We start from the raw sequence: 20048 nt of genomic DNA, 5'->3' as shown, positions 1-20048 counted from the left end.
TTTTAAACCTGATTATCTTGGTACCGAGTCTAATATCTGTAAAATTCATTAACTCTTAGGCTTACCAAGTTATAATACGATGAACGTCATATAATGGATTCTTTTTAACTATCCAGAGACCTTGTAAATTTGAGGTAGATCCTACTCATCAAGTTTGCAATTGCAAGGAATAACTTCAGAGGCTCTGCCCCGAAGGCAACCCGTTTACATTCATCACTCCGGCCTCCCAGTGTTGACCCCAGTGATCTTTTCTCTACCTTTTCTCTATCTTACCTCCCCAGTCCCCAACCAAAAGTTCCTATGCTTTCACCTTTTCTCATTTGGAAACTCCAGCCCATTCACCTTTCTACTTCTCTGAATTCTCTGCCAATAAATATGGCACCATACTTAATGTTGCATCATTTCGTCATCTCAGTCATTTTTTTCCTTTGAACTATATTGGATCTTCCTGCACTACGGCAAAGAGGAACCTCATTCATGGATAAATTTATCTTCTTTATCCCTACACCAGAACAACTGAATAGTCAGGGGATTTTTAAAACCTGGCAGGCTAGCATCATTCTATTAGCCTCTCATTTTGAAAGAACCCTCAATTCTGAACAGAAATCCTGTTTCCCTATTCGAGTTTCTCCTGTTCTCTACAATTCTTATTTTAAAACTTTCCCAGTGTGTTCAAATATTCCAAACAATTCCCCCAAATATCACTAAATAACCGGCAGTTGACCCTAACTTCTACTTTGGAGAGAAGATACTACTTGTTAGGAATTCACTTGACTTTCTGCCCAAAGACCTATAAACTTAGGTCCAGAACCACCTACTTTTTCTTTCAAAGGGAAAAATGAGGCAGTCCTTGCACTGTCACCTCACACCCCATCCAGATTCCAGAACCACCTACTTTTTCTTGCAAAGGGAAAAATGAGGCAGTCCTTGCACTGTCACCTCAGACCCCATCCCTCTGTTGTCTCCTGTTTTGGGACTTCATCAATAATTATGCATTTTGCTTAACTTTCTGTGTACTCTTGTGTGATTCCTTCCCCTCATTTTTAGAACATGCTTGAGTACTGCACATCCTGATAAAACACCTTCATCAACTCCACGTGCTATTCTAGTTACTGCTTTCTCTCACCTCCTTTCCTTCATCCAGTTTCCTGAAGGAATTATCTCCTCTTAAAGAATCCACTTCATCATCCCTATCATTTATTTAACCATGTTAAACTGGTTATACAGCCTCTGCTTCACTAACTGCATTGAATTCACCAAAGACCTATTTGTTGATGTTAGTAGTTACTTATTCTAATTGAACTTACTTTAACTTTTTTATATGGTTAATCACTTCTTAAAATATTTTTCTCCAAACAATGTGAGAACACATTGAGCTGATTTTCCCCCTAGACTTCTCTATTATTTTTTAATCTCCTATGCACATAGGCTCTTTGTTCCTTTAAGTTATTTTTCTTTAAATATTGATGTACTCAGTTTTCTACAGAATTTCTGTCTTCTTACATGGATCCAGATTCCACTATTTTAAAAAGTCCCTTAATTTTATCTTTAGTTGCAGTCATCCATGACCAATAGCTTCCTCAAAATTTCTACTTGCCTGACCACAAGTACTTCAAACTCAGTATGACCAAAGCTCAAAGTCATGGTCTTTCTGACTTTGTCATCCTATTTGTCTATTTTGGCTTATTCTGTTTTCTGATGAGAGTTGTTTTAGTTTTTTAGAAGTGGGTCACTTTATTTTGAGATATTAAGACACAATAAGAGAGTAAGATCTCTATATCCACTAACTCACATTCTTGTCCTTCAGTCTTCACACTCCTTAACTAGAGTTTTAAACTTCCAGTGATTTCCTGAATCTGCTCTTTTCCCCATTCCAGCAACCACTGTAATCCCTCTGCGGATGACTTCATAATCTGTTAGCTAGTTTTGCCTCTTCTAGTCTCACTTCCACTCTGATCTTCTCCCTAGCCAGAGTGTTACTTCTGAAATGTGTATCTGACCTTTTCAGTATCCTGACTGAAGGTCAAGACTGAAGTTACTGATTTTCTTTGAACTAAGTCTAGACTCATAACGTTTTTCATGCCGTGGTTAATTATTGACTTCTAATCATAAAAATATCATTTAAAATATTTTGATGACTTTATAAATTCTTCCAGATCCTCCATTAATATTTTTAAATTCAGATTTTTTTTTTATTTTGCTAAACACATTTTGTTGAAAAAAAAAATCATAAAGACCTAAGGATTAAACAGTTGATTTGGGTCTTTAATACTTAAAATTTAATTACTTACAACTATAATAGCAGGCAATGTAAAAATATATAAAATACAATAAGCTTACTTTTATAACTTTAGTTTTATTTTTTCAGGATAAAATTGGAATTATCCCAACTTTTCTCACTTTTTACTGTTGAGAATAAATACCTTTTCCCCTTTGCTCTGTTTTTGGGTGAAAGGAGCTATAAGATAGGAATAATCCTGGAATCTTGGCCAACCCCCATCTCTGAGAAATGCCATTTCTCCCTATTTCTCCCTTCTCTGAGGTGTAAGCTTCATATCCTCAGGAAACAAATATTCCCTACTTCTCCATGTAGTAAATTTTACAAGGTCCAGTCCTCATGGGGAATACCTGTGGTAGTCCAGCCACGCTCGTGACTATATGGACAAGTGTAATTAAATTCAAGGTAGTATATTAGTGAGTCCACTTTCTGCCACACCTAAGCTGATAGCTGCTAGTATTTATTTGCTACCTGTTTGAACACTGTGTCTGTCTCTCAGTTGTTCTGAGCACATATGGGTAGAAAAATGGGATGTTATTTCTTAGCTTCCTGAAACATTAGCATTTACTTAGAAATGATGGTGTTCATTTTAAACAAATTCACTCCTTTCAGTACCAGATATCATTAGATGAGTCTCTCCTCTTCTTACTAATTTGTGTATCACCATTCAATCCACACCCCATCTATAACTATGCCTTTTTTTCCCTCAGTACTCTTGTTTAAAGAAAAGTAAATCATTGATAGCAACCCATCACTGTACTTCCTATGCAAATGACAATGCTAACTATTTTATATACATTTACTTAAACCTGACAACACCCTATGAAATAATTATAAACACCCCTTTTTTTTCTGAGCCTCTTAAAACCTAACTAACCAACCTGCCCAAAGTCACAGTGGTGGAGTTGACATTTGAACCCAGATCTATAAACTATATTGTAAACTGTAGTATAGGCTATATTGTACTATCTTCCTAGTACAAGGATTTCTGCATATTCCCTCCAAATCACTCAATTTTTTTCATCCAGCCACCTTGAAATGCACAGATATTTGAGTTCCTTGTCAGATAACTCCCAAAATGTGTATGCAGTAACTCCATAAACACTTTTGACCATGTAATAAATACCAGACACTAAAACAGTGAGTACATTAGGTTTCTGCTCTGAAGATCAAGGAATGAGAGTATATTTAGGACAGGAACGTCTGGAAAAACACAGTAAGTACAGATTCATAATGTCTTATCCACAATTATGATACCTCAAAATGCTGAAAACCAAAAAAGTATTCTGTAAATTGTATTACTTTGGCATCAACACCTTACCTGAATTGGCATTACGCTACTTATAATCTTCAGTGATCCCACTCAGTGTGACTAATTCATACATTTCATTATAGATATATTGATGTGTTTGGTTACTGGATGTTATCCCAGATGATGTGTACCATGTTGCCTTTCTAATGTCCAAAAGAAAATAACAATTTTTGAAAAACATCATGTCCCAGAGATGGGGTAAAGAATTAAAAGACAATCAAGTTATTATAATAGCAGTGTTAGAGTGGTGGGTGTCCTTTCAAAGCTCTTAGGAATGGAAGAGGCAGAGAGGGTCAAGAAAGAGGAACTATTGGATCTGATTGTTGAATACAAATTTTCCAGGCAGCCAAAGAGGAGAAGAAAATGCAGTTACATGGAGCTACATGAAACAGCCTGAAGAAAATCCTAAGACAATAATATGTGGTCAGGGGAAGGGGATTAGGTGGGAAGGTGGCAAAAGAATAAAGCTGATCAATACCAAGTGGCCAAATCCCAGAGATGCTATGGAATGCCTTACAAAGTTTGGATTTGTCCCAGATGGTTAAAAAGTGACCTGGAAGGATATTAGGCCAAGACAGGTTAGGAAACCATATGTCTCAGATGCCAGGACAGGATTGGTTTCTTCCTGAGACCATGACCGGAACCGAAGGCAGAGGCTCAACCCTCTGAGCCACTCAGGCACCCCCAGATACTGATTTTAGAAAGAAAATTGTCATCAGTAGGGAAAATGGAATTAAGGTCAGAGATTTTCACAGCACTTTTTCCTAGGAAGCTTGTGAATGCCAAAGTCCATCACTTAGGAACAGTGGCATAAATGGATGCCATCAAATTGTTGTGGGTAGAGCATAAGTTCTCTAATACCCATAAGTAAGAAGGGAGGCATTTTCAGTTGTGAACTGAAAACTACTTGCATCTTTACCCTACCCCACATTGTCCCACAGTTTCCTTATTTCTTGGCTTTTGGCTTCAACTGGGTAGAAATGAGCAGATTGAGCAGTTAAAATATCCATAAAAATATAATATTAATGGAGCCAAATATACATAAAGATTATGAATCCATAATTATAGTGTTTACTCCTCCATTTAAAGCCATAGTTGATCATCAGGAAGCACACTTTATATATTTTTTCTTTTTTTCCGCAAGCCCTGGGACTAATGAACAATTAAAAAGTAAAAATAAGGTAAACTACAAAATGTAAAGTATGATCACACATTCCTCATCAATGGAATATAAATGGGAAAGATATTCAATGGTTGCTTTAATAAGCAACTGGAAAAATGAGGTAAAATATTAATATCTATGTATAATAGCTTGTCAAATTAATTTTTATTCTTATAATTAAGTGGCATTAAAAACTTGGAATTATTTCAATTTCTGAATAGGTTTCCATTAGCTACAAATTAAGAGTTTAAGCACAACCATTTTATCTTACTAATCAGGAAAATGTAAATTAAAGCAAGGTATCGTTTCCCGATCATATTAGTGAGAATTAAAGTACATCAGCATTTTTTTGAGACTGTAGGAACTGGTAAACTCATAAAATGTTTTTGTTATAGTTACTCTGGGGTTCTTTTGGAAATATCTAGTAACATCAAATACGTGCATAACCTATGACTTTGCAATTCTATTTTTAGATATTGACCTTAGAAAAATATTCAAAAATACACACAAGAAGTAAGGTGCAAGGATGCTCATTGTAAGTAACTGTTGTAACAGCAAAACACTGGACATAATCTAAATAGCTGTCATGAGGAAGTATTATGGAATTCATGTGAGATGAGGTTAAACCTCAAGGGTCATTGAACTTAAAAAAAAATTGGAGATATATGTAGCAAGCTATTTGTGTTTTTTAAAAAGTATATTAAACAATTATATGTTTTTGTGAGGTTTTTTTTTAAGAAATACCTTAGTGCTTGGGCTGGACAGATAAACACCAAAACACACAAAACTGGGATCAAAGGTTGCTTCTAGAGAGGAGTGGGAAATCCTGAATTTGCAGTAGTGGTTAACGGAAATTAGATTTGTTCTTTATTAGTTTGCTAGGTCTTTCATAACAAAATACCAAGACTGGTGGCTTAACAGAACTTCTTTCTTCACGGTTGTGGAAACCAGAAGTCCAAGATCAAGGTGTCAGGAGGGTTGATTTTTTATCTGAGGGCTGTCCCCTTTGGCCTGTACGCAGCCACCTTCTCTGTGTCTTCACGTCGTCTTTCTCCCTGAGTATCTTTGTCCTCATCTCCTCTTCTTATAAGGACACCAGTCCCTGGAATAGGGCCTATTCACGGGACCACATTTTGCCTCAGTTACTAATCTAAAGGTTCTGTTTCCAAATGCAGTCACATTCTGAGGCCCTAGGATATGAGGACTTCAACGTAAGAAAGTGGAAGAGATAAAGGAACAGAGAAGAGTTCAGCCTCTAACATATTCCTAACTTTTTCTTTTGAACAAATAAAAGATATTGGATTCATATTTTACAAAAATGAGGCTAAGCAAAGTTGTAAAAGAAAATTACAAGGTTATTTACATCTAGAAAAATCTCCCTTTACAGGAACTTTGCTTGATTCTGAAGAGTGCTATTATACCAAGTTGCTAACATTGGTTATCTTAGGAAGTTGAAAATGGAAGTGGGTAATGGAAAATCATTAACTTTTTTTTAAAAAAAGACTTTATGATTTAGAGCAGTTTTAGATTTACATAAAAATTGGGGGAAATAGTACAAAGGTCCCATGTACCCGACACCCAGTTTCTCCTATTATTAACATTTAACATTAATATGGGACATTGTGTAATTAATGAACCAGTATTGATACATTGTTAATTAAAGTCTATACTTGAGTCCTATTTCCTTAGTTTTTACCTAATAATTCTTTTTCTATTCAAGGAGTCTGTCTAGGATACCATCTTTTATTTAGTTGTCATGCCTCCTTTTGGCTGTGATCATTTCTCAGGCTATGTTTTTATCTGGGAACCTTGGCAGTTTTGAAGAGTACTCATCAGATACTTTATAGAATGCCCTTCTTCCAGAATTTGTCTTATATATTTCTAATGTTTAGACTTTGGGTTATGGATTTGGGGAAGAAGACAACAGAATTAGAGTGCCATTTTCATCACTTATCAGGGGTGCATACTAGCAACATGATTCATCATTGTCGATGTTCATCTCGATCACCCCAGTGAGGTACCCTTACTTTTTCCATGCTCTCCTTTTCGGAAGGAAGTCACTATGTGCAGTCCACACTTAAGGAGTTGAGAGCTGGACTCCACCTCCTTGAGAGCAAAGTATCTACATAAATTGTTTGAAATTCTGCACAGGAGATTTGTTCCTTCTCTCCCATTCATTTATTGAGTCAATCTTACTAACTTTTTTTTTACTATATTTCTTTAAATTACTTTACATAATTATCATGTATTAAGTTTGTAAATATTTTAAAGTAAGTTTATTTTAGAGATACTTAGGTAACACATCCTTAATTTGGAACTCTAAAAAGAAGGAACATACAAGGTTATCAGAACGAACCTGGGGAATTTAAAAATATGCTATTACTATACCCACTCTCTGTTAGTAACATGTTATCCTCATTTAGACTATAGAAAGTGGTTTATGCAAATATTTGACATTATTCTCTGCTTCAAGAGTGAGAAGTTTACATCTTTAGATAAAAGATGAAGCAAACAGAAGCCTTTCCTGCTGTGTGCATTCTCCAAGTTTCTTTCGTTTTTTTTAAAGATTTTATTTATTTATTTGATAGAGAGCGAGAGAGCACAAGTAGGCAGAAAGTCAGGCAGAGAGAGAGGGGGAAGCAGGCTCCCTGCTGAGTAGAGAGCCGGTTGCCGGGCTTGATCCCTGGACCCTGAGACATTGACCAGAGCCGGAGGCAGAGACTTATCCCACTGAGACACCCAGGTGCCCCTCTCCAAATTTCTTAAGCTTTGTAACTTCAAGACAGATTATAAACTGCCACCTTCGCAAACTCTTGAACCCCTTGTACTGTTCCTGGAAGTGATGTGCTTTTCCTGTGTACAGTTTGAAGTTTTCATATATTTCCTTTGAGAATTTTCAGGCACAGTTATTAATCTTTCCTCCCTACAAAGATAAATTAAAAGTAAATTTCATAATTCTCAGTCAGAAAGCTATTAATAATAATCGTAGGTAAATTATCTCACCATTGCTGCTCTTTTATCTACACTCTCAATGAATTAACATTTCTTTACATTGTAATTTTTTCCAGATATTTCAGTCAGCTTGTTAGCGGTGGTTGTCAGCTTCTGTGGCCTGGCCTTGTTGGTTGTTTCACTTTTTGTCTTCTGGAAGCTGTGCTGGCCTTGCTGGAAGAGCAAACCGGTGACTTCCAACATCAGTACCCTTCCACAGAGCATTTCAAGTGCTCCTACTGAAGTTTTTGAGACTGAAGAGAAAAAAGAAGTTAAAGATAACGAAAAGCCAGCTCTAAAAGTTATTGAACCTGCTATAAAAATCAGCCACACTTCCCCTGATATCCCAGCAGAAGTCCAAACTGCTTTAAAAGAACATTTAATTAAACATGCACGTGTGCAAAGACAAACTACTGAGCCTACGTCTTCATCCCGGTAAGGAAAGATCAAATACATAAAACTGGGCGTGTGTGTGTGTGTGTGTGTGTGTGTATGTGTGTGATTTCATAATAGAAAAGAAAACTGAGGTGGGAAAGGAGAAAAGAAAAGACAAACAGGAGAAATGAGAAGGACACAGGAAACAGATAACTGAATAAAGAGGAAAAGGACAGAGTAAGGATCAAAGAAACTCAAGACAAAGGAGCCAAACAGGGAGCAGTACCAAGGAAGTTTAGTAGATTCTGAAGTCTCGGTAAAATCATATAAATACAGATTATTATTTATGAACTCTTTCCCTTGAAATATCATGGCTCGGGGCGCCTGGGTGGCTCAGTGGGTTAAGCCTCTGCCTTCGGCTCAGGTCATGATCCCAGGGTCCTGGGATCGAGTCCCGCATTGGGCTCTCTGCTCAGCAGGGAGCCTGCTTCTCCTCATCTCTCTCTCTGTCTGTCTCTCTGCCTATTTGTGATCTCTCTCTCTGTCAAATAAATAAATAAAATCTTTAAAAAAAAAAAAAGAAATATCATGGCTCAATAGATTCTACGTGCAGTCTTTCAATTTAGTTTAAATTGACCAATAAATACCATGAAAACAGCCATTTGCAAAGTCTGTCATGAAATCATTGAGAACTTCACAATCAAAATTGAGTAACAGTCACTAACGTGTAGTCTACAGTTGTTCAGCAACTACATTGTCAACATGGAACCACAGGAAAATGTTATTTGAATCCACACAGACCAAACTCATACTGGGCAGAGTGCGAGACGCTCGCCAGGCTTTTGGTGAATATCGTGAGCATACTGAGGAGCGTACAGAAAATGAGGGAAAAGGGAGGCCTCTTTGTGGAGATACATTTTAACTCTGCTTGGAAAAATCAGCAGAATATCTCTTGAATGAAAATAATTTGCTATAGTGTATTTCAAATTACACTAATGTAAAAAAAATTTTGTGTGTGTGAGGATAAAGCTTTAAAGAAACTCAAAAAATTTAGGGTAAAAATGTTCAATTAATTTACAAAACATTTTTTTTTAAATATTAGCAGCAGCTATGAACATCAGTGAGCTTAGCATTTAGAATTATTCAGCTCTTTTAACTGATAAGTGCAACCGACACAAGGACACTTTCTCTCTTGGTCCTAAAAAAAAAAAAAAAAAACCATAAAGATTGAATTATACATATCTCATATTTTCTAAGAGAAAAAGTAGAAGACAAATTCAAAGTTTTACTAGAACTTTGATATCATTTCATCTGCCTCTTTGAATTTTCTTGTTTATATGAGTGGGTAAGAACAGAAGAAGGAAAGAATTATTTTGAGCACTTGCAATTTAGCCTCTATGCCAGGCAGCCTTCCTGCTAATCCTTGGCCAACTTGCATGAGGTAAGTATTATTAATCATTCCCATTACTTGTGAATTAACTCAAACCCAGAGAGATTTAAAAATTTGCCTGAAGTCATGCGGCTGGCCAAAGTTAGAATTCAAATTTATCCAGATTGATGGTTTCACAGTTTAAGTGTGAAAGCCAAGGGGATATAGTTTTCTGAACTCAAAGATGTTGGTCACAAAGTCTGCTGTGGACAGATGGTTTGGAGATTGAAAAATAAGGGTATCTTCCTACTCATTATTCTCAGAAATCTAAAATTATAAGTGGTTATTGTGAATGATCAGAGTCATGATTTTAATCTCTTTGGCATTGAGATGAATTCCTTGCAGAAAACTTGATTGTGTGTAGTTCTCTCTTCATCATACCAGAAATGACCTCATATAGAAGGAGGAGGAAATTGCTGAGTGCATTAGGCAGCCCACTTGAACACAGTGATCAAATGTACATTATCATAGATCAGATTATTCTGCTCAGATCCTAACTTCTCACTAAAGTGTAGCAAAATCAGACCACATACATGCACACATACATACACACAATTAATTTAATGCTTGATATCATCACCTTATTAGGCTATGCCAGCCCCAGTCTGCTGTTGGGACTCCCTTTGACTTGGCTCAGACAGTAGATGCCAAACTTCTTAGCCTTTCAAGCTTTATTTGTCTCTATAATTTCATAACATTTTGATTGGTCCAGAACATAACAGCATGGCTGGAAACGGGCAAATTTTCCAGATTCTCATCTTCCTTTTCAAATGCCTGTACATTTGGTCCCGTCAGCCTGCCAGAGACCAAGCAACCAGCCAGGAGGCATCCGTGTATTTCTTTATTACTAACATTCTTCTAGCCTGTATCTTGATTGACTGACTGTTCATTCATCCTGTAGTCTTATTCAGTAGATATTTAGTAATGAGTATCACCAAATATTATGCATACTCCATCTACTCTGTAAATCCAAGGGAGCTGGAAAAAAATTTACAACATAATGCAAAGACAAGACTTGAAAGATCAACTTCAATATAAGGAATTACAAGTACAAACTGTGATGAAGAATGTGGAATTCTGAGAACAGGAAGATTATTTCCAGCATGAGGCTGAGAGAAGGGCCATTAAGGAATCCAGGAATTCACATGAATGTCTACTGGGAAAAGGTGTGCATCCCAGATGGAAACATTTTATGTGAAAAGACACAGAATAGGAAACGTTACCATAAAAACAGCAGGTAAAATACCTTGATCAGAAAATGGGAGTTCAGTGGAGGAACAAAGGAAGAAGAGAAAGTCAGCTAGAATCAAAGTATAAGAGGCCTTGAAATCATGGCCACAATGTTCAAGTTTTGTCCTGTCAAAAAATATTTGGCACAGAAGAGTCCCTTGTATAAAGAGCTGTGTTTTAGAAAAATTAATTTGGCAATAGCTTAAAGGACAGACTAAAGAAAATGACATCTATTTAGAAACTTATGTAGTAGTTAAAGCATGATAAAAAATCAGGAAAAAGCAAACAACCAAAAGACAAAAGCCTGAGGGCAGTTGTGAAGGAAGAATCTAAGACCCCTTATAAAAAGCACCGTGACTCTTCAAATCATTACAAGCATAGCCTAAACCTCTGCAAAGCCTGCCATTCAAACTATTAAAATTGGATGATACCAAGCTACCATGCAAGCATTTTAATTCCATATTCCCATACACATACAGCTCTGTGTTGCTTTCTTAGGCAGAAAATCTGCCAAGTTCACTTCGGTATTGTTCTTGACACCTAGATAAAATACTGAAGGAACTCAGGCTACATATTTTAGTTTAAAAAAAATAAATTAATGAATTTGACAACCTCATCTATCTATCCAAATGGATATTTTATGACTGCCCACGAAAGGAATGCTTGGTCTTTTGACTGTCCTGTAGACCTTACCTCTCTGCCTCTGTGTTTTTGCTTGTATTGCTTCCCATGTCTGGAATGGTGACCTGTTTTTTATCTACTATAAGATGTTTAAGGAAAATGTATCTGAGAGTCTACTTTCTCTGGCCAGTTATAAGCTATTATCCTTTATTACTTAAAGGAGAGTTGCTACAATCTAGCAATTATTGATTGTCCTAATATTAAGCTGTAGCTACTTGCCAAACTCAATGCTACCTTCTCAGAGAACAAGGCTGTGTAGCCTACTTTCATGCATTCCTAATTTCTGTCACTGTGTAGGTACCTAAGAAGCATCAAGTGACACTTTTGATTGATTGGTCATCTCTCCACTTCACTTTGCTCCTTTAATAACAGCATCAGGTTGTGAGATAAACTGCTCATTTTAGAAAGAGGTTAATGATGGTATACTCCTAGGATGAGTATGAGGACCAATTTTCCATGCATTCTATTAATGATGCCCAGAAGAGGTGAATAATAAGTGGCAAAATAAATTGTTGAGGATGAGGAGTTATGTAGGTTAGCCACTGCTAGAAAGGAGTCTAAGTGAAAAGTAATTAGGAAACCTAATGGCAGAGCCAACTGAACATGAACAAAAGCAAGAAAGCATTCATGGGAAGAAATCATTGACTTATATGTGCTCATGGATTTACAATAAGCTATGATTGCTTGGAGAATAATTTTTAAAATCATCACATAAGAGAAATGAAAGAATTATGTAAAAATATATAGAACTGGATTATATAGTTTAAGAGATTTTTTTTAATTAAATTCCTCTGAAAAGATAGCAAAAATTACAATTATCCATTCCAGGACACTGTAAGGAATGGAAAGCAAGATGTGACACAAATGGAGAGTTTCAAAGATAGAACCTAGCTAGGATATCAAGAAGCAACACTTACCGAAAACTGTGAGGACCTCAGATCTAGCTCTTTGAATTAAAATTTTATGAAACATACTGTGCAGGTGCTTGAGCTGGTTAAATAAGCCTTTTCATGAAACATGTATTCAATAAATACTCCAACTTTTTTTCTGAAATGGGATGACTGTTTGTACCAAGGTCAGAGAAAAATCCTTATAAAATAAAATCAAACATGGGAGTTTTCTGGCACTGATAAATATCATCTCCTCTTTACAAACACTAATTATAAATTGATTGGGCCCTCCTTTATAATATAAATCATTCTTGGGATGTTTGATTTCATTAGTCACAGGAGTATTTGGGTAAATGATTTTTTTAAAAGATTTTATTTATTTGAAAGAGAGCTTGAAAGAGAGAGAGAAGCACAGGGGAGGGGCAGCAGGAGAGGGAGAAACAGGCTCCTGGGTAAGGCAGGGGCCTAACATGGGGGCTGGGTCCCAGGGCCCTGAGATCATGGCCTGAGGCAAAGGCAGACGCTTAACAGACTGAGCCACCCAGGTGCCCAGTAAATGGTTTTTGGTTTTTTTTAAAGATTTTATTTATTTATTTGACAGAGAGAGATCACAAGTAGACAGAGAGGCAGGCAGAGAGAGAGGAGGAAGCAGGCTCCCCGCTGAGCAGAGAGCCCGATATGGGACTCGATCTCAGGACCCTGAGATCATGACCTGAGCCGAAGGCAGAGGCTTAACCCACTGAGCCACCCAGGCGCCCCAGTAAATGGTTTTTTAAAAAGATTTATTCATTTATTTTAGAAAGTGAGAGAGCATGAGTGGAAAGGGCAGAGGGAGAGAAAATCTAAAGCAGGTTTCATGCTCAGTGCTGAGCCCTGATGAGGGGCTTGATCTCAGGACCCTAAGATCATGACCTGAACCAAATCCTAAAGTCTGATGTTTAATAGACAGCACCACTCAGGTACCCCTAGGGTAAATTATTCTAATACAAATTCCAGCAAACATTTCCTGAATCCCAGTATATGTTAGTATGAAATTCATGAAAAGATGAATAATACGTAGTCTCTGCCATTATAAAGAGCACCATCTAGGAAAAGGGCTGAGAAATGGAAGACCAATTTGAAAACAACTCATTTCAATATACTGTTTGCAGACATCAGGAACAGCATAGTAGACTGAGAAGTAGACACTAGTAGATTAGGAGAAAAGCCAGGAAGGTATAACCCAGAGGCCAACTGAAGAGTGTATGTCAACAACCAGGAGAGATGCACTGTTTGTTAAGTGACTCTGGTAAATCTGGCTGGGATGAAGACTATGAATTGCTGAGTGAGTTTAGCAATGTGGGGAAGACATTGTTCAAATTTTCAAGACTGGTTTTGGTGGGGTTGAGCATGTGAAAAGCTAATTAGAATATGTATAAATAGAATAGAAGGAAACAAATTAAACAGTGAACAGACTGTCCTCAACTCTTTCAAGGAGTTTTGCTACAAATGTGTCAGAGAAACATAGTAGTACAGAGAGAGGAAGTGGTATGAGGTTTTCTTAAAGATAGGAGAAACAACAGTGTCTTTTATGCAGATAGAAGCGACCCCACTGAGAGGGAGGTTTAATAATGCAAGAACCAGAGGGAATATTCTTGAAGGTGACATGAGAGAAAATGGGCGTTAGTATATAAGTGGAGGAATTGTCTTTAAGGCAAAATATATGGGTTACAGATACTGCTAAGAGGGTTGATAAGATGTTGTCTGTGGAAGGTTTCTGTTCTTTGCTTCAATTTTTCTGAGCGAATTGGAAAACTGGGTTTTAACTGAGACTTAGCATGAGGAAGAAGGGTGATGAAAGTTTGTAGAAAGGTGAGAACGTGAAATAGTCTTCTTGCAAATCTAGGAGATTGAGAGGGAGAAGAGATTGCTATGTTACATTAGGGCTTACATGAGAAATGTGGTCATGAATTTAAAGCGGAGCAGAGAAAGTTGTTTTATGTTTTTCTCCATTTGCATTCACTTGTACATGTGCCAGTGATGGAAGCGTGAATTCAACCGGAGCTGCAGTTATTTTTTTGTCCTGCAACTAAGAAGGTAGAGAGCAACAGGGAATTGGAGATGTGTCCCTGAGAGTGATTTTAATGACTAGCCATGGAATTAAAACTGGATAATGAGAGGGAAATGATATCAGGGAAGTAGGGATTATGAAATTGAGGTATAGTCAAAGATTGGAGGTTCTGGTAATTTGGAAAGGTTGTCTGGGGGATTTAAGGGGGTCTGAGCTAGAAAGATAAGAGGCATCGATCAGAGAGAGAGATGCATGACATTGGGGTTGTGGACAGTTTGTAGCTAATTATGACAAAATCTATGTACACGGTTGTAATTTCAGGAAGTAAAAGGCATCATAGCAGGAGGGGAGTTCAAAGAACCTAGAGGCCACAAGGTAGAAAGAAACATGTGCATTGCTAGAAATCAGAACAAAAATTTGTCAGAGTGTTCGTGAACCAAGAAATGAAAATAATGAAGACTTTAAAGGGAGTGATTTATTAATCAATAGATGGCTAACAATAAGTAATAATGGGGATGCGACTAGCTGACTTGAGCTTCAGGGCTGGTAGAAGTGGATAAAGGGAGAATGGGGTCAAAGTGACAATGGGAAAGAAGACAAATGCATGACTGCCCGACCTCCAGCCAGTGGAACAAGGACTGTGGGGAACGTATCAGCCACCACATGAGAGAGGCAAAGAGGGAACCGTGTCCTTAGAAAAAAGCTGTGTTTCTACTGAACAATCAGGTGAGAAGCATATTCAAAGAAGAGATTAAGGATATGGAAGATTTTGCTGATGTCCAGTTTTTATTTTTAAAAATTCATTGTGACATATTATATAGCTTAGTCTGCCTTCATATATGCAGTACCTTGCCTTGGTTAGGCTTGGTATATAATAAATAAATATATTGGTATATAATAAAACAATATATATTTGTTTTTTTGTGTGTGTGGGGGGGGGGGGTTCTGAGATTTTTGTGTGTTGAATGAGTCACTCCTGTTCTTGTTTCAAATTGAATATAAGAAAACAGGAAACGTAGATGAAAACTTAGTTTACTGCAAACTTGATTTAGTCTTACAGTTCAAGCCTTCTTAACTGTGAAATACGGCTGTAACGTTTAATATATGCTGACAGTTTTTGATAAAAAGTTCAGTAGTAACAAAAACAAGGAGAGATTAATTCCTTCTAAACATATTGAATAAATCAGTAAAATGCTGCTAAATATATTTTTGCTTTTCCTCTCTGAATTCTCAAGCAATATCTAAGGTAAACTTAACAAATGGTAAAGACACTGCAATTAAGGGGTGTCTGGGTGGCTCAGTTGTTAAGCATCTGCCTTTGGCTCCAGTTTTGATCTCAGGGTCCTTGTCAGGGCTCTCTGCTCAGCTGGGAGCCTGCTTCTCCCTCTCCCTCTGCTTGCCACCCTGCCTACTTATGCCCTCTCTCTGTCAAATAAATAAATAAAATCATTTTTTAAAAAAGACACTGCAGCTAAGTGTAATAGGATAAAGGTTTCCCATTTAAGGAAAAGAGAAATGCTAGGTTCTAAGAAGTGAATGAATTGGAGGGCCAGTGTTACCCAGGGCTGTGACCCAGGATGTGCTCGCTCAGGAATGACTTTCTGCCACCTGGGCAGCCCCAAACAGCAGCCCTAGGCTTGCGATTGTCGGAATCAGAGAATTCATTATGGCATTCATACTTCAGGTCCTTGTGTCCTGAATTCTAGTGATAATAACTGTTATAGAATATGAGAAGTTATAGTTTTCAAAGTCATCATATCTAATATCTCATTCACTCTTCACACTGAAAGGACTGTTTTATAAATGAGAGTAAAACTCCAACAAGTTAAGTGACTTGCCCGAAGTTGCTCTCACTTAGGGAAGCTGGAAGCAAACTGTCTGATTCCAGGTCAGCATTTTCCCCACGCATGTCAGCGTTGTGATCTTTAAGCAGCCTCTTCTGGTTAGTAGAGAAAAGCTGGCTTGGTTTCCAGTGAGATCCCAGGACTCTACCTACACGACAACCAGACCAACTCTGTCTTTACATATTCAGCTTCTGGCTTCTGATTCTGTTTGAAGGAAGGGATCTATTGGTAATAAGCATTTGAAAATCACCATGTTAATGCATGTTATTCCTATGGCATCAAGTAATTTTGACTCTAGCTACTGTCAGATATTCCAGGTAAGGCAGGGAAAGTTTTTCCTTCCCTACCTGGGGAAGTGCCTGGGTGTTGCCCTTCTAGGTCTGAAGGGTACGAATGAGATCAGTAATAGTCAAGTGGCCTATACTTCGGTTGTATATTTGTGTGAGACTAGCCACTTATCATGTCATTCCAGAAAAGAAGAAGAAAAGGAGCTGGTGGGGTGTGGGGCTGGGGGAGCAAGAAGAAAGAGTCTGTTTTGTCATGGCACTAGTTTAGCATTGTAATAATTACAGCTTCTCTTAACTGACTAGCTAAACTATGACTTAGAATATGCACTATTTACTCTATAATTAGGACACTAGCTGACTGGAACAAAAACATTACTACTCTTTGATTCCTGCTGGAGGGGCTTTACAGCTGTACAATTATATTCAGAGACATAAGAAAGAATTTACTGATTTTTAGGGAGAGGATGGAAGGTTAAAATTTTAGGATATTGAAAAGTATAAGTGAGTGTGAGTGGAATCAATCTATAAAATATAAGGAATTTACATTTGGGGGGCTTTGTTTACAAAAGTTTTCTTTAAAAATCATTATAGGGGCACCTGGGTGGCTCCGTTGGTTAAGTGTCTGCCTTGGACTCTTGTCATGAACCCGGGGTCCTGGGATGGAGTCCCGTGTCAGGGTCCCTGCTCAGCGGGGAGCCTGCTTCTCCCTCTCCCTGCTGCTCCCTCTGCTTGTGCTTGCTCACTCTCACTCTTTTTCTGTCAAATAAATAAATAAAATCTTTTTAAAAAAATCATTATATAAGTGAATGTGATTTGGGCAGAAATATTAAATTATTTAACAAAATATTCCTAATCTCTTAAGTACACTGAATATAGAACTAAGTTATATAAGACCCCTTTCATAATTCAGAACATATACTACTTGTATTCTTTTATTATTTTTTAAAATTTACATCAACATTTTTATTGTCATTAATGGCTAATATTTGTTGAGTATTTACTACGTGCCAGGCAAAGGGCTGAATGTTTGGCATGCATCATTTCACATAATTTGCACCACACATTATGGCGCAGGTAACAGCATTACAACCATTTTTCAGACTGAAGCCCTGAGAGGTGCTGCCCAGCGTCAAGCACCTGGCAAGTGAAAGGAGTGAGATTTTTACTGTGGTTGGTGTGAACTAGTATTCCTTTTAAAATTCTTCTTACTTTTCCTAAATATTCTCTAATAGTTGCCTGTCCCTAATTTAAGCCCCTAATCCTGTATATCAAAGATAGATATATAGGCTTAAAGAAATAAATGGTATTCCATTATCATATTAGGGCTAAAAAAGTATCAAGAATTAGAATGGGATTAGCTGTACCATTTCTATAGTATTTAAGTAGTTGTTTAGTGTCCCAGCCTCAGCGATCAGACAACAAAAAGAAAAGGCATTCAAATCAGCAGGGAAGAAGTCAAACTTCCACTATTTGCAGATGACGTGATACTTTATGTAGAAAACCCAAAAGCCTCCACCAAAAAATTGCTAAACCTGATTTATGAATTCTAAAGTCACAGGATACAAAATCAGTGTACAAAAATCTGTTGCATTTCTGCATACCAATAATGAAGCAGTAGAAAGAAAAATCAAGGATTCAATCCCATTTACAATTGTACCAAGAACCATAAGACCCCAGGAATAAACCTAACCAAAAGGTAATGGATCTGTACTCTGAAAACTACAGAACACTTATGGAAGAAATTAAGGAAGACACAAAGAAATGGAAAAATATTCCATGCTCATATTTAATAAATATTGTTAAAATGTCTATACTACCCAAAGCAATCTACACATCTAATGCAATCCCTAACAAAATACCACCAGCATTTTCCACAGAGCTAGAACAAACAGTCCTAAAATTCATACAGAAACCACAAAAGACTCCAAACAGCCAAAGCAATCTTGAAAAAGAAAAGCAAAACTGGAGACATCACAATTTCAATCTTCAAGCCATATTACAAAGCTGTAGTGATCAAGGCAGTACTGGCACAAAAAGAGACACATAGATGAGTGTAACAGAAAAGAAACCCAGAAATAGACCCACAACTATATGGTCAACTAATCTTTGACAAAGCAGAAAAAAATATCTGATTGAAAAAAGATGGTCTCTTCCACAAATGTTGCTGGGAAAATGGGACAGCAACATGCGAAAGAATGAAACTAGACCACTCTTACACCACACACAAAAATAAATTCAAAATGGATGAAAGACCTAAATGTGAAACAAGAAACCATCAAAATCCTAGATTAAAACACAGGCAGCAACCCCTTTGACATGAGTCATAGCAAATTCTTGTAGATACATCTCTGGAGGCAAGGGAAACAAAGGCAAAAATGGACTACTGAGACTTCATCGAGATCAAGATTCTGCACAGCAAAGGAAAAAAAATCAACAAAATTAAAACCAGCCTTCAGAGTGGGGGGAAATATTTGCAAATGACATATCTGATAAAGGGTTAGTATCCAAAATCTATAAAGAGTCTATCAAATGCAACATCCAAAATAATAATAATTATAATAATCAGTTCAGAAATGGGCAAAAGATATGAATAGTCATTTTTCCAAAGAAGACATACAGATGGCTAACAGACAAATGAAAAGATGCTCAACAAAACTCATCACTAGAGACCTATGAATCTAAACTATGGTGAGATATCACCTCACACCTATCAGAATGGCTAAAATGAACAACAGATGTTGGCGAGGATGCGGAGAAAGGGGAACCCTCTTACAGTGTCGGTGGAATGCAAGCTGGTGCAGCCACTCTGGAAAACAGTGTGGAAGTTCCTCAAAAAGTTAAAAATAGAACTCTCCTATGACCCAACAATTACACTACTATTTATCCAAAGAATACAAAAATATTGATTCAAAGGGGTATTTATAGCAGCATTATCAACAATAGCCAAATTATGGAAAGAGCCCAAAGGATCAACTGATGAATGGGTAAAAAGATGTGGTACACCCACACAAAACACACACACACACACACACACACACACACACACACACACACACAGGAATATTACTCAGCCATGAAAAAGAATAAACTGTCATTTGCAATGATGTGGACAGAGCTACAGTGTATTATGTCGAGAGAAATAAGTCACTCAGAGAAAGGACAAATACCATATGATTTCACTCATAAGTGGAATTTAAGAAACAAAACAGATAAACTTAGGGAAAGGAAGGGAAAAAAGAGTTGGAGGCAAAGCATGAAAGACTATAGAGAACAAACTGAGGGTTGCTGGAGGGGAGGTGTGTGGGCAGATGTGCTAAATGGGTGACAGGCATTGAGGTGGACACTTGTGATGAGCACTAGGGATTATATGTAAGTGTTGAATAACTAAATTCTTCTGAAACCAATATTGCTCTGCATGTTAGCTAACTAGAATATAAATAAATACTTGAAACAACAACATAAAAAGGAAATATGGAAAGTGCCACATACAAAAAAAAAAGTTGTTTAGTATTTCAGTCC

At 37.1% G+C, this 20048-nt stretch overlaps 1 protein-coding gene across 3 annotated transcripts in view; it reads left to right on the top strand.

The window, feature by feature from the left end:
* The window catches only part of SYT10 (synaptotagmin 10), a 70028-nt gene that overhangs the window by 11913 nt on the left and 38067 nt on the right, over positions 1 to 20048 (top strand). For all 3 annotated transcript variants that reach the window (XR_014313860.1, XM_082739029.1, XM_082739030.1), the window contains exon 2: positions 7821 to 8178. Coding sequence is in view for 2 of the 3 variants with exons in the window: in XM_082739029.1 (XP_082595155.1) it covers positions 7821 to 8178 (358 nt within the window). In the remaining variant the exon portion in view is untranslated. The remainder of the gene's footprint in view (positions 1 to 7820; positions 8179 to 20048) is intronic.

This window comes from Mustela nivalis, assembly GCF_964662115.1.
Source record: "Mustela nivalis genome assembly, chromosome: 7".
NCBI lineage: Eukaryota > Metazoa > Chordata > Mammalia > Carnivora > Mustelidae > Mustela > Mustela nivalis.
The sequence above is the reverse complement of the archived record's forward strand: the minus strand, read 5'-3'. Positions and strand labels throughout refer to the sequence as shown.